We start from the raw sequence: 14123 nt of genomic DNA on the forward strand, positions 1-14123 counted from the left end.
CGCAACACCTTCCACGCTGTAATCTTTGGTACGAACAATTTCCTGCTTGCTGTAATAAGCAACTTGCGAGGACTTGCGCCTCATGCCTTCTTTAGACGTTCGCGTCAGACTGACGAGGTGGACCACGATTCTTCCTCTTACAAAAGCATCCGGTTTTCACGAGCTGTCGGTACCACCTACCTGTTTTATTCTTGTGTGGTGGATCTTCCCCAAACCCTGCGTGAAACTCATGCTGCACTGTAGTCACAGATATGGACACCTCAAAACGGAGCACACAGAAAGCCTATTCCTGTTGCAACGTCGTCTTGGAAACAGGCGCTACGTCTGCGCAGTAAGCGTGAGAAGCGAACACCGGGTAGTACATGAAAAACTTGGACAGTTTTCGCTGCTAATGGTATAAGGTATGTTCATGCAAGGTAATAAATTGGTTCATTATTAATTTTTAAAACCGCACCATTCCTTTACAAGCACCCTCCATACGGGGTGATTTCTTTCCACCGAGTACAAACTCTAGGGACTGATCGATGAAAGGATATGGAACAAAAAAGATCTAATGAACTGATATCCGGAAATGCATGGTTTCCATGCTAAATACCATTTATTCAGTCATACTTTGTCATAGAGACTGTACCATGCAGCCATAGTTAAAGTACGCATGGTTTCCTCCTTGGTTCTGTTCCTCATACATCATGCCCTAGCGCCCTCTCCTGCCGTAGTAACTGGTAATGTTATGTCGAATTCACTTCTGTTGCTGGCTCACCTTCTAGTGCATGTGATACAGCGCTGTATACAATGGTTCCGTATTCGAATCGAGAGCTTGCCGACATGGTGTTTACTTACGGAAAGGCACATGGCAGCGGGCAGCAAGGTTGTATCAGAAGACCAATCCCCCCCCCTCCCCCCCCCCTGACAAAAACCACAGTATTCAATGTTTGAAACACTGTTTCACCGTTTCTCTGAGTCAGGGCCGTTTCAGGAAGCAGGAAATCATGAACGACGTACCCGAAATGTTCGGACAGCAGACTTGGAGGAAAATGTGATTAACACTGTGGTAGGTAAACGCCCTGTCACTACCAGGGCAGCCAGTACACGGTAAGCTAGATGACCGTGTGGACCATTCTCCATCACAACCGTTACAGCTTGTGCAGGGCTTACTAGCGACAGACGTTCGATATCGGGAGCAGTTTTGTCACTGGTTTATTCACCAGGCAACCACGATTCTGGTATTTGTGTCACCCTACCTATTCACAGATGAGTCTACCTTTACGCGGAGTGGTATCTTCAACTTTCATAACAGTCATTTCTGGGTAGTACGCAGAACCCCCATGGTATGGTGACAGCGAATCATCAGCATCGGTGCAGCAGGAATGTGTGGACCGGGATAATTGGCGACCGTATTTTGAGACCAGCCTTCCTTCCACGTCGCGTAGGCCTACTTTGCATTCGCCGGCAGTATGTGTTCTGATCTACCACCGCATGATCTTTCAGGAGCGTTCTTCTGTGACGTGTCTGATGGTCTGTGGTTCGCTGCAGTCACAAGTGGGGATGATTGATTAACACATTTATGTAAAAACTATGCAAATCTTCCATACTGGTTTCCAATTCTGTATAACAATGATTACGTTTTACGTTGCAAGTCAAACCCCACTGGTTTGCAAACTGTAAATTTTCGCAGCCGGTAAAGTCACACTTGTTAAAAAATTCCTGACTCTTATGCCGTGATCGGGCGAATTTCTTGTTGAAACCCAACGTTTCGGCCCCTTCTGCCGATGACATCTTCAAGAGGGGGTGTAGATTTCTCGAAGATCCGTTACACGTGCAGGTTCGTCACTAACTTAAGTAAAATTCCGTCTCTACATGCTCCCGCGCAGAGGCGTGCCGTTACTTATTTTCGAAACACGACTGGTATTGGTCGTTGTCGGTTGTTGGCTTCCGGTATCGTTATCAAAAAAAGGGTTCAAATAGCTCTGAGCACTATGGGACTTAACATCTGTGGTCATCAGTCCCCTAGAACTTAGAACTACTTAAACCTAACTAACCTAAGGACGTCACACACATCTATGCCCGAAGCAGGATTCGAACCTGCGACCGTAGCAGTCGCGCGGTTCCGGACTGAGCGCCTGAACCGCTAGACCACCGCGGCCGGCTATCGTTATCACCCCATGGTTGAATACAGGTACACATCTTCTTCAGATACTATTTTGTTTCGCTCACTACTACTTCCGACAGATGCCCGAGGCAATCGGTTTGAAGATGTAGAGATAATGCTTACACACGGTCTACAACAGCTTGGTACTTACTATGAAAAGAATCAACTCGCACCCAATCCTAAGAAAACGCAGGTGTGTTCATTCCACCTGAAACAAAAAATCTGACAGGAAACTTGAAATATTCTGGAAGGGAGTTGCACTAGAATATTGTTCCCACCCCGGGTATTTGGGTATGACTCTCGACCGTACACTGACCTACAAGGAACATTGTCTGAAGCTGAAGCAGAAAGTATCCTCCATAAACTGCCTCCTTCGGAAACTGGCGGGATCGAACTGGGGTACACATCCACAAACATTAAGAACAACAGCTCTTGCCTTATGCTGTTCTGCAGGAGAGTATGCTAGCCCAGTGTGGTACAATTCAGTACATGCAAAGCAGGCTGATGTAGCCTGATATGACAGCTGTAGCATTGTTACAGGCTGCCTAAGGCCAATCCCCACGGACGTTCAATGTATCGCTCGGATTGCTCCATATGACATCAGAAGAGAGGTCGCCGCTAACACCGAGAGGCATAAATCAAATACAGTGAACTCACATCCACTCTTTGGACATCAACCTGACAAGCCAAGACTGAAGTCCAGGAAGAGTTTCCCAACAACTTCACAGCCATTAGAAGGATCAGCTGCGGCTACCCGACTCACCAAATGGAAAGAAAGATGCCAACACCTGTCAAACTGGATGACACCACAAGAATCCCTGCCACCTGGACACATGGAGAAGTGGGTCATCTGGAAGTCCTTGAACAGACTACGGACCGAAGTCGTAAGATCGAGGGACAGTCTTCTTAAATGGAACTTCCAACTGCCAAATTCCAACACAACACTGTGCGAATGCCGTGAATTGCAGACAACCCGGCATCTCTTCAAATGTAACTCATGCCCAACCAGCTGTAGCATGAAGGACTTAACCTCTGCAGCACTCAGTGCTGTCAAAGTTGCCCAATTCTGGGTGAATACTGTATAGTTTTCTTTGTATGTATTGTATATGTGTTCGTTTTAGTGTACCTTTGACACGAGTAAAGAAAGACTGCTTCCGATTAAGGTTATTGGGGCGTTTAATAATTTCTGTGGCCTCTCTGTATATCCTTTCATAGTAGCCACTTGTAGTTGCCGGTACTGTAGTCGAATCAAATTGAATCCGGTGGTCTCCTGGTTGTAAAAAATGTTCCGCAACATCTGATTTGTCAGTTTCCTTAAAGTGCCCTTCGATTCTTCGAGTACCTTTTCGACCAATTTTTAGTATTACCCATGTCACGTCTCCACACTTACAGGGTATCTTGTAAATCCCTACTTTCTCAGCGGTTTGCAGACCTCTTCGGCTGACTTTACGTGTCCTGTTTATTGCTGATGGGTTTGTAGATTATAGCGATATTCCGTTTCGTCAAGATCTTTTCTATGCGGTCAGTGATATCTTTTATAAATGGCAGGAGAACTTCTGATTTTGGAGACGTGTGTACATCTCTATGATCTTTTCGTGGCAGTGTTAACGCTCTTTTCGTATTAGCGGACGAGTACCCATTCTGCAGTCATGCATTGGTGAGATATTCCGCCCGCATCTCGTGGTCGTGCGGTAGCGTTCTCGCTTCCCACGCCCGGGTTCCCGGGTTCGATTCCCGGCGGGGTCAGGGATTTTCTCTGCCTCGTGATGGCTGGGCGTTGTGTGCTGTCCTTAGGTTAGTTAGGTTTAAGTAGTTCTAAGTTCTAGGGGACTGACGACCATAGATATTAAGTCCCATAGTGCTCAGAGCCATTTTGAGATATTCCAATTCCGCGTCGACCAGCTCCCGTACACAGATGATCTTCCCTCTATCAACTAACGTTTCTTACAACGCTAACTATTCCGGAAAAGGTCTCGGAAGGCCCAATGGTACCTACCTGCCACCGTTTCATCTTCAGCCCAAAGGCGTCATCGAAAGCGGCATGGGTGTCAGCACGCCGCGCTCCCGGGCGTTGTCAGTTTTCGTTACGTGGAACCCCTGCTCCTCAATGAAGTAACTCCTCAACTAACCTCATAAGAACAGAGTGCTCCCGCTTGCCAACAGCGTATGACGCACCTGGACTGTCTCCCAAGCCTGACAGTGTTTAACTTCGGTGATCTGACGGGAATCAATGTACCCAATGCGGCTAGGCCTTTGGCTTTTATTAACACGGCATATTGTTATTTTGATCTCCAGTCTGTTTTGAGTCCATCCTCACTGTCTTTCCTTATGGTAAAGAATATCGAAAAGAAGGCAATGCAGTAGAATGGAGTCGAACGGCACTGTTGGGTGGCTGACGCCAAGGGCAGTTTCAGTCGCCTAGTTGGAAAGGTTTCCCCTCTTTCACGAAAGATGCATGCTGTGTCGCATGTACACGAGTTGAGTATACACCGACAAAGCAAGACATTATGACCACCTATTTAACAGCTTGTTTGTCCGTCTTTGGAACGAAATAAATCACTGATTCTTTGTATCAGGTATCCAACAGTTTGTTGGTAGGTTTTGCAGGTATCTGGCATTAGATACCTACGCTAAATTCGCGTAAATAACGGGCCGCTTATTAGCGTATTCTGTGATAGCATCCGATTGCAACACAGATGGGTTCCATAGGATTTACATCAGGCTAATTTGGTCGCCGAAACATCAACGTGATTTCACTACAATCTACTCAAACCACCGTAGCACGATTCTGGCTGTGAGACACGAGCAGTTATACCGCTGAAAGATGGCATCGCCGTCGGGGAAGACATCAAGAATGAAGAGATGTAGACGGAGCGAACCTGTCAGCGTGTCTTCGATTACTACCGCAGGTCCCACGCAAGCCCAGGAGAATGTCTCCCATAGCATAATACTGTTCCCACCAGCCTGCGCCCGTGGCGCACTGCACATTTCGAACCGTCATTCACCTCGATGACGGCGTTTGTAGAGACGAACATCGACCCAGAGTAGCAAAAATGTGATTCACTTGAAGAGCCGACACGCTTTCATTAATCGACAGTTGAATCCCAATGGTCCCGTTCCCACTGCAGCCGTAATTGACTGTGTCGCTGGGTCAGCATGTGAACACGTAGGGGTGGTCAAGAATGTGCAGTGAACGGCGTTCTGCTAAACACTTGTGGGTGCATCGGCATTGTGCTCTTTCAGCAGAGGTGCCACAGATCTCCATCTATCCCCCGAACCCCACGTTCTGTGATGAGTCGTTGACGTCCAACCATTTAGCGCCTAGAAGAGGTTTCACTGTCCTTCTACCTCTTTCCGTAAATGCTTACAACAGTAACACGTAAACATTCGACCAACTTCGCCGTTTTCGAGATATCCGTTCACAGGCTCTTCGTAATAATAATTTGCCCTTTGTCCAAGTCTCAGTGGATTTCCCTGTTTGTAGCCCATATCTTCGGCAGGGTGATCCACCATCCGTGTCCGCTCCGCTTAGATAATTATATTGCCGCATCACATGCCCGCAACGCCACCAGGCGGCATCCAGCGTCAGGTGAGCAGTGGTCAAAATGTTTTGGCTTATCAGGGTATGTCCATTATAATTATCCGGGCTGTTATGCCGTGGTCGGTTGATGCATTCTGCGTCAATTCCCAACGTTTCGTCCCCGTCTGCGAAGGACATTTTCAAGGGGGTCTGTAGCTCGATGGAAGGTCCAACACACCCACTGGCTCGCTACATCAGGTCCAACACACCCACTGGCTCGCTACAGTCAGTAGCGAGCCAGTGGGTGTGTTGGACCTTCCATCGAGCTACAGATCCCCTTGAAGATGTCCTCCGCAGACGGGGACGAAACGTTGGGAATTGACACAGTATTCATCAACCGACCACGGCATAACAGCCCTGATAATTATAATGGACATGACATTTCCGGCCGTGAAAGTCTACATTTTAGTATTATCAGGGTATGTTACTATGATGAGTGCGTATGGGTCTTCAGTGTCATATTTGCGTTACTGATGATAACGATGGAGAAAACCGGTGCCGGCTCATAGCCTGCTCCTCTCGAATACCAGCAATGGAGCCGCCGTGCTTAACATCGCTATCAACAGCGTCACATAGTCCCACTTCATGAGAGACTGCAGATACGTTTGGAATTTAATCTAATACATTGGCGCAATATTCGGTATCAAGAGCTATACATCGTCACTTCTCCTCCTTTTTTCTGTCAAATACATCTACGTCTACTTCTACATATACGTTTACATGCAGAGAACTGACTGTAATGCGGAGAAACCGCGAGAAACCCATGCTGGAACATAAATGCAGACGCTAGCCAAGCTTGCAGGTCGCGCTCTCGCATTTTACCACGAATGGCACTTGTACAATGTTTTCAGTACGTTGTAGATGACAGTCGTGGTCAGATCAGTCAGTGTTCTGTGTTGCGAATGCATTATGTCAGAGTGAATTGGCAAAGTGTTGCTGCTCGTACGACGGGTGCGTCCGGTAACCAAGGCAGCGGAAGCGTTTGGGTTGTCAACAGGCACCGTATCGAAAATTCATACTGCACACAGGGAAAGCAGAAATACGACATCCACCCATTCACAATGCGGATGAAAATGTGTACTGGGTACCTGTTCTCTTGCGTGAGGGCCGCGAGAGGAGATACGAGGAATAAGTTCTTATACGGAATCTACCACATGCTGCATGATGGAGGTTACCTTGTACTGCTCACTGTCATTCCCTATCCTATTCCACTCGCAAAAGTAGCAAGATATAACTATTGGTTGAAATAGTGTCGTTCTGCAGTCTGTCGACAATTCCGCCTTCTCTGACCTTACCTGATCTGACCTTACCTAGCCTAGCCCAACCCTGCCTCTGAAGCTCCCTTCGTGTTGTTTTCGGTGCTGACAGGTTTCGCGAGAGCGACATTGAGTTCTGGAGTGACATTTTCAGCTGTCTTCCTCTTATTTTGCGCCATAATACTCCCTCACGAGCTTACGTGCTCCTTTCCATTACGAGTCGCTTTGCAGTGTTACACCAAGATATTTAATCGACGCCAGCCGCTGTGGCCGAGCGGTTCTAGGCGCTTCAGTCCGGTACCGTGCTGCTGCTACGGTCGCAGGTTCGAATCCTGCCTCGGGCATGGATATGTGTTATGTCCTTAGATTAGTTAGGTTTAAGTAGTTCTAAGTCTAAGGGACTCATGACCTCAGATGTTAAGACCCATAGTGCTCAGAGCCATCTGAACTATTTAATCGACGTCGGTATGTCAAGCAACACACGTATAACCACTGTATTCGAATATTAAAAGATTATTTTTCCTACTCATCCACATTGACTTGTATTTTACGGCATTGTAGAGCAAGCTACCATCAATCACACCGAATAGAAATTCAAGTCCTGTATCCTCTTACAATCACGACAGTTTCCCGTACACTATAAAGGGTTCAAATGGCTCTGAGCACTATGGGACTTAACATGTGAGGTCATCAGTCCCCTAGAACTTATAACTACTTTAAAAAAATGGCTCTGAGCACCATGGGACTTAACTTCTGAGGTCATCAGTCCTCTAGAACTTAGAACTAATTAAACCTAACTAACCTAGGGACATCACACATATCCATGCCCGAGGCAGGATTCGAACCTGCGACCGTAGCGGTCGCACGGTTCCGGAAGAACGGCCTAGAACCGCTCGGCCACATCGGTCGGCACGTACCCTATAACGTCATTACCTTATCAGTCAGATCGTTTACGTACGAGATGTAAAGGGCAAGAGGCGTCCTATCGCACTTCCCTGGGCACTCCTGGCGATACCTTTGTCTCCGATGTACACTTGCCTTTCAGGGAAACGTTCTGGGTTCTGTTACTTAAAAAGTAATAGCGGTGAAGATTTCCTGTACAACAAGGATTCGAGGTGGCTGCCTCAGACTCGAGCGGTGCCACATGAACGTGGGTGACTAGCCACTTCTACCGAGGCGTGAATTTCAGCGAGATGTGCGTGAGACGATATCTGACAGCGTCTGGCTGCCGGGGTAAAGCTGGAGTGCTTTGTAAACAAACCGCGCGCGTTATACGTGACAAGAGCGACATCGGTCAACGTGCCGAGCGGTAAATTGGTTTTGGATTTAGCGGCGTTCTAGCGAAGGAAATTTGACTGGAGGAATGCAACACCAATTTCTAAATCTTCTTACGATTACGTTGTACTATCGTAGCATCGCATCACAAAACTATAAGAACTTTTATTTTTGCAGGTAACACTACTGGAAAATAATTCACATACGAATTGAATACCTTCTCGCCGGCCGGAGTGGTCGAGCGGTTCTAGGCACTACAGTCTGGAACCGCGCGACCGCTACGGTGGCAGGTTCGAATCCTGCCTCGGGCATGGATGTGTGTGATGTCCTTAGGTTAGTTAGGTTTAAGTAGTTCTAAGTTCTAGGGGACTGATGACCTCAGAAGTTAAGTCCCATAGTGCTCAGAGCCATTTTTGAATACCTTCTCCATGAATCCATACGTGGACTCCAAAATGTGCAGTGTGTCTGCGTTAGTATAGAGTATTCCCTGAAAGATATTCACACAGTTTATCGCATACATTTATCGTAAGAAATGAAACCACGATCGTAAAACTCATTACACCATATTTAGAGACTGTGGCTTGACGATAACATACGAATTTCTGACGAAGAAGTTGCATGAATAATCGCTTTTAAAATGGGAAGAACGAGATATAAAGCATTAAGAAAAAAAAATAAACAACGTAGTAAGGTAGAGTGTATCACAAACTATTCATTTCGTTAGTGTAATACAACATTCATCATATAAAATGGTTCAAATGGCTCTGAGCACTATGGGACTTAACATCTGAGGTCATCAGTCCCCTAGACTTCCTAGACTTAGAACTACTTAAATCTGACTAACCTAAGGACACTACACACATCCATGATTGAGACAGGATTCGAAACTGCGACCGTAGCAGAGGCTCGGTGCCGGACTGAAGCGCCTAGAACCGCTAGGCCACAACGGCCGGCCTCATCATATTAAAACAGGGTCGTCTACGTCCGTTACTGTAGAGCGTGAAATGCAAGTCATACACTTTTTTCTAGAGTATAACAACAGTAGAGCACTTTACACTCTCCCAAGCGATGAGCGGTGGCTGCCGCTTTCGACATAGGTCCGAGTCCGCAGCGCCTTCGTGGGAACCGCTGACGAATGCGAGGAAGGGGGCCCCGGAGAACTCTGACGCATGCGGCGTTCCGAGGCAGCCAGTCTGCCGAGAAATGTTTCGCAAAAACGTTACTGGACGGAAATTGTATTACCAGTGTGTCAGAAAGTGAAATATGCTGTAGCTAAGGACTTCAGCATAAAGACGAAAGGCAGTATAAAAATTTAGACAACGAGCGTTTCCGAATGCGAGACATTGCATTCAAACGACACGCTGTTTACCGCTGGACCACGGGCGTAGACGTAGCGTAACAACTCGAACAGACGCAAGAATTGCTCCAGAAACTGCCGAAACCTCCAGCGTTGCTAGTTTATGCAGATAGCTGCACTTAGTGTGTTATCTGCGTGGTCATGTTGCGATCGGTGCAAATTTAGACTCTGCAGCAGCCTGCCGCCGGTGAGGTTTCATGACAAAGAGTGTAAATTCTCACAAACATCTTTCTCAAAATAAGGCATACACTTGGGGGAAAAAGTCATGGGATAACTCTTGATGTCGTGACGGACCTCCTTTGCCCAGTGTAGTGCAACAAACCCACGTGGTATGGGCTCAACAAGTCGTTGGAAGTCCCCTGCAGAAATAATGAGCAGTGGTCCCCCTACACAGAGTACGCGAAAGAACTTGCCCCCGCCGGCCGGAGTGGCCGAGCGGTTCTAGGCGCTACAGTCTGGAACCGCGCGACCGATACGATCGCAGGTTCGAATCCTGCCTTGGACATGGATGTGTGTGATGTCCTTAGGTTAGTTAGGTTTAAGTAGTTCTAAGTTCTAGGGGACTGATGACCTTAGAAGTTAAGTCCCATAGTGCTCCGAGTCATTTGAACCATTTTGAACTTGCCCCACTTCTAACAGGGGGGCAAGTCTCTAGAAAAACGGAAGGTTCCAAATGATTGGAAAAGAGTACAGGTAGTTCCAATTTTCGAGAACGGTCGTCGAGCAGATGCGCAAAACTATAGGCCTATATCTCTGACATCGATCTGTTGTAGAATTTTAGAACATGTTATTTGCTGGCGTATCATGTCATTTCTGGAAACCCAGAATCTACTCTGTAGGAATCAACATGGATTCCGGAAACAGCGATCGTGTGAGACCCATCTCGCTTTATTTGTTCATGAGACCCAGAAAATATTAGATACAGGCTGCCAGGTAGATGCCATTTACCTTGACTCCCGGAAGGCGTTCGATACAGTTCCGCACTATCGCCTGATAAGCAAAGTAAGAGCCTACGGAGTATCAGACCAGCTGTGTGGCTGGACTGAAGAGTTTTTAGCAAACAGAACACAGGATGTTGTTCTCAATGGAGAGACGCCTACAGACCTTAAAGTAACCTCTGGCGTGCCACAGGGGAGTGTTATGAGACCATTGCTTTTCACAATATATATAAATGACGTAGTAGATAGTGTCGGAAGTTCCATGCGGCTTTTCGAGGATGATGCTGTAGTATACAGAGAAGTTGTAGCATTAGAAAATTGCAGCGAAATGCAGGAAGATCTGCAGTGGATAGGCACTTGGTGCAGGGAGTGGCAACTGACCCTGAACATAGACAAATGTAATGTATTGCGAATACATAGAAAGAAGGATCCTTTATTTATGATTATATGATAGCGGAAGAAACACTGGTAGCAGTTACTTCTGTAAAATATGTGGGAGTATGCGTACGGAAGGATTTGAAGTAGAATGACCACATAAAATTAATTGTTGGTAAGGCGGGTGACAGGTTGGGATTCATCAGGAGAGTCGTTAGAAAAGGTCGGGTTGGCAAATGAGGTAGAGAAGGTCCGAAGAAGAGCGGCGCCTTTCGTCACAGGGTTATTTGGTAAGCCTGATAGCGTTACGGAGATGTTTAGCAAACTCAAGTGGCAGACTCTGCAAGAGAGGTGCTCTGTATCGCGGTGTAGCTTGCTGTCCAGGTTTCGAGAGGGTGCGTTTCTGGATGGGGTATCGAATATAGTACTTCCCCCTACTTATATCTCCCAAGGAGATCACGAATGTAAAATTAGAGAGATTCGAGCGCGCACGGAGGCTTTCCGGCAGTCATTCTCCCCGCGAACGATACGCGACTGGAACAGAAAAGGGAGGTAATGACAGTGGCACGTAAGGTGCCCTCCGCCACACACCGTTAGGTGGCTTGCGGAGTATAAATGTAGATGTAGATGAACTGCGAAAGCGTTGGCCGTGCAGGATTTGAGCACGAACTGACCTCTCAATTGTGTCCCACAAATGTTCGAAGGGATTCATGTCCTGTGATCTTGGTGACCTAATGTTCTTCAAACCTACAGCGAACAATTGTGGCTTGTTGACATTGCGCACTGTTATCCATAAAAATCCCATCGTTGAATGCCTGCAAATGCTCTCCAGGTAGCCGAACGTAATCATTTCCAGTCAATGATCGGTTCACTTGGACCAGAGGACCCCAGTCCATTCCATTGTAAACACAGCTCACACCATTATGGAGAGACCACCAACTTGCACAGTGCTTTGTTGAGAACTCGGGCCCATGGCCTCGTGGGGTCTGCACCATACTCGATCCCTGGCACCAGCTATAACCAACTGAAATCGGGACTTATCTGGCCAGGCCAGGGTTTTCCAGTCGTCTGGGTTCCAGTCGATATGGTCACGAGTCCAGGAGAGGCGCTGCAGGTGATGTCCTGCTGTTAGCAAAGGCACTCGCATCGGTCGTCTGCTGCCATAATCCATTAACGCCAAATTTCGTCGCACTGTCCTAACGGGTACGTTCAACGTACGTCTCACATTGATTTCTGCGGTTATTTTACGCAGTGTTGCTTGTCTGTTAGCACCGACAACTCTACACAAACGCCGCTTCTCTAGGTCGTTACGTGAAGGCCGTTGGCCACTGCATTGTGCGTGGTGAGAGATAACGCTTGAAATTTGGTATTTTCGGCATAATCTTGACACCGTGGTTCTCGGAAAGTTGAATTCCATAGTAATTTTCAAAATGGAATGTCCAAATACATTCCGAGTTCGAAGTCTGTTAATTCCCGTTGTGTGGTCATTCCCCCGAACCTTTCCACGCCAATCACCTGAGTACAAATAATAGCTCCATCAATACACTGTCCTTTTATATGTTGTACACGCAATACTATCTCAACCTACATAAGTGCATATTGACTTTCGCCACCTCAGTGTTTGCGTCGGGAAGGCGGAGACTACTGTTAGAGAGGACTGTTCTGCTTGCCTGTGCAAATTTGCTTCTAGCGACTTCTTTGCTTCGTCCATTACGCCTTACTTTGTTTAAAATGTAGTTGAATTCCTTCATTGTGTCTACTACATGGACCGCTATTTTCAAAAGTTCAAATGTGTGTAAATTTCTAAGGGGCCAAACTGCTGAGATCATCGGTCCCTAGTCTTACACGCTACTTACACTAACTTAAACTAAGTTATGCTTAGACCAACACACACGCCGATGCCCGAGGGAGGACTCGAACCTCCGACAGGAGCGGCCGCGCTGTCAGTGACATGGCGCCCCTAACCACGCGGCCACTAAGCGCAGCCCGCTATTTTCATGTTAATTTTATCGTGAATTTCATTTCGTTTTATGACGAGGAGATACCATTTGACTTTCTGCTTTTTTTTATTTTCGATACCACGATTTTTGATTCTGAGCCATTCTCAAGTGCTACTGGAAAAGATATCGGTACATGTGAGACGTCTCTGTATAAAATGACAGCAAGTTCTTACATTTCAAAGCTCTTCGAATTGCAGTATTTTGACGGTAACATATTATACAAATGTGATCTATTTCCCAGTTGCACTTGATAATGGCTCAAAATTCGAAATCATAAAGCATTCTTGTAGTACTGATATTGTTACAGTTTTTGGGCTCATTGTAGTAATTTGCATTTCAATTAAAATTTGCCTACATATTCTATCAACATCATAAAGTTATTTGTGTGACTTTATTGTCTCTGCAATTGCTCTGCAGATTTTGTATTTTTTAGTTCCGCCACTTAGACAACAAATTACTGTCCATACAATATGTACAAAATTAAAATACGAGGGGGTTCAACAAGCAATGCAACACATTTTTTTCCGGACTTCAGGTTGGTTTCATTTGGAATTCAAGTACACCATATCATTCCTCCTCTTATGGCTACAATACTTACACTACTGGCCATTAAAATTGCTACACCAAGAAGAAATGCATATGATAAACGGGTATTCATTGGACAGTTATATTATACTAGAACTGGCATGTGATTACATTTTCACGCAATTTGGGTGCATAGATCCTGAGAAATCAGTACCCCGAACAACCACCTCTGGCAGTAATAACGGCCTTGATACGCCTGGGCATTGAGTCAAATAGAGCTTGTATGGTGTGCACAGGTACAGCTGCCCACGCAGCTTGAACACGATACCACAGTTCATCAAGAGTAGTGACTGGCGTATTGTGACGAACCAGTTGCTAGGGCACCATTGACCAGACGTTTTCAATTGGTGAGAGATCTGAGAATGTGCTGGCCAGGGCAGGAGTCGAACATTTTCTGTATCCATAAAGGCCCGTACAGGACCTGCAACATGCTGTCGTGCATTATCGTACTGAAATGTAGGGTTTCGCAGGGATCGAATGAAGGGCAGAGCCACGGGTCGTAACACATCTGAAATGTAACGTCCACTGTTCAAAGTGCCGTCAATGCGAACAAGAGGTGACCGAGACGTGAAACCAATGGCAGCCCATACCATCACGCCGGGTGATAC

At 46.5% G+C, this 14123-nt stretch overlaps 1 protein-coding gene across 1 annotated transcript in view; it reads right to left on the minus strand.

The window, feature by feature from the left end:
* LOC124613400 (carboxypeptidase B-like) overlaps positions 1–14123 on the minus strand; it is a 120228-nt gene that overhangs the window by 69440 nt on the left and 36665 nt on the right. Inside the window, exons 4-5 of the mRNA XM_047142103.1 lie at positions 7965–7980; positions 3400–3419 (exon numbers count right to left, since the gene is read on the minus strand). Of these exons, the coding sequence (XP_046998059.1) occupies positions 3400–3419; positions 7965–7980 (36 nt within the window). The remainder of the gene's footprint in view (positions 1–3399; positions 3420–7964; positions 7981–14123) is intronic.

Source organism: Schistocerca americana, chromosome 4, assembly GCF_021461395.2.
Source record: "Schistocerca americana isolate TAMUIC-IGC-003095 chromosome 4, iqSchAmer2.1, whole genome shotgun sequence".
NCBI classification, from domain to species: Eukaryota; Metazoa; Arthropoda; class Insecta; order Orthoptera; family Acrididae; genus Schistocerca; species Schistocerca americana.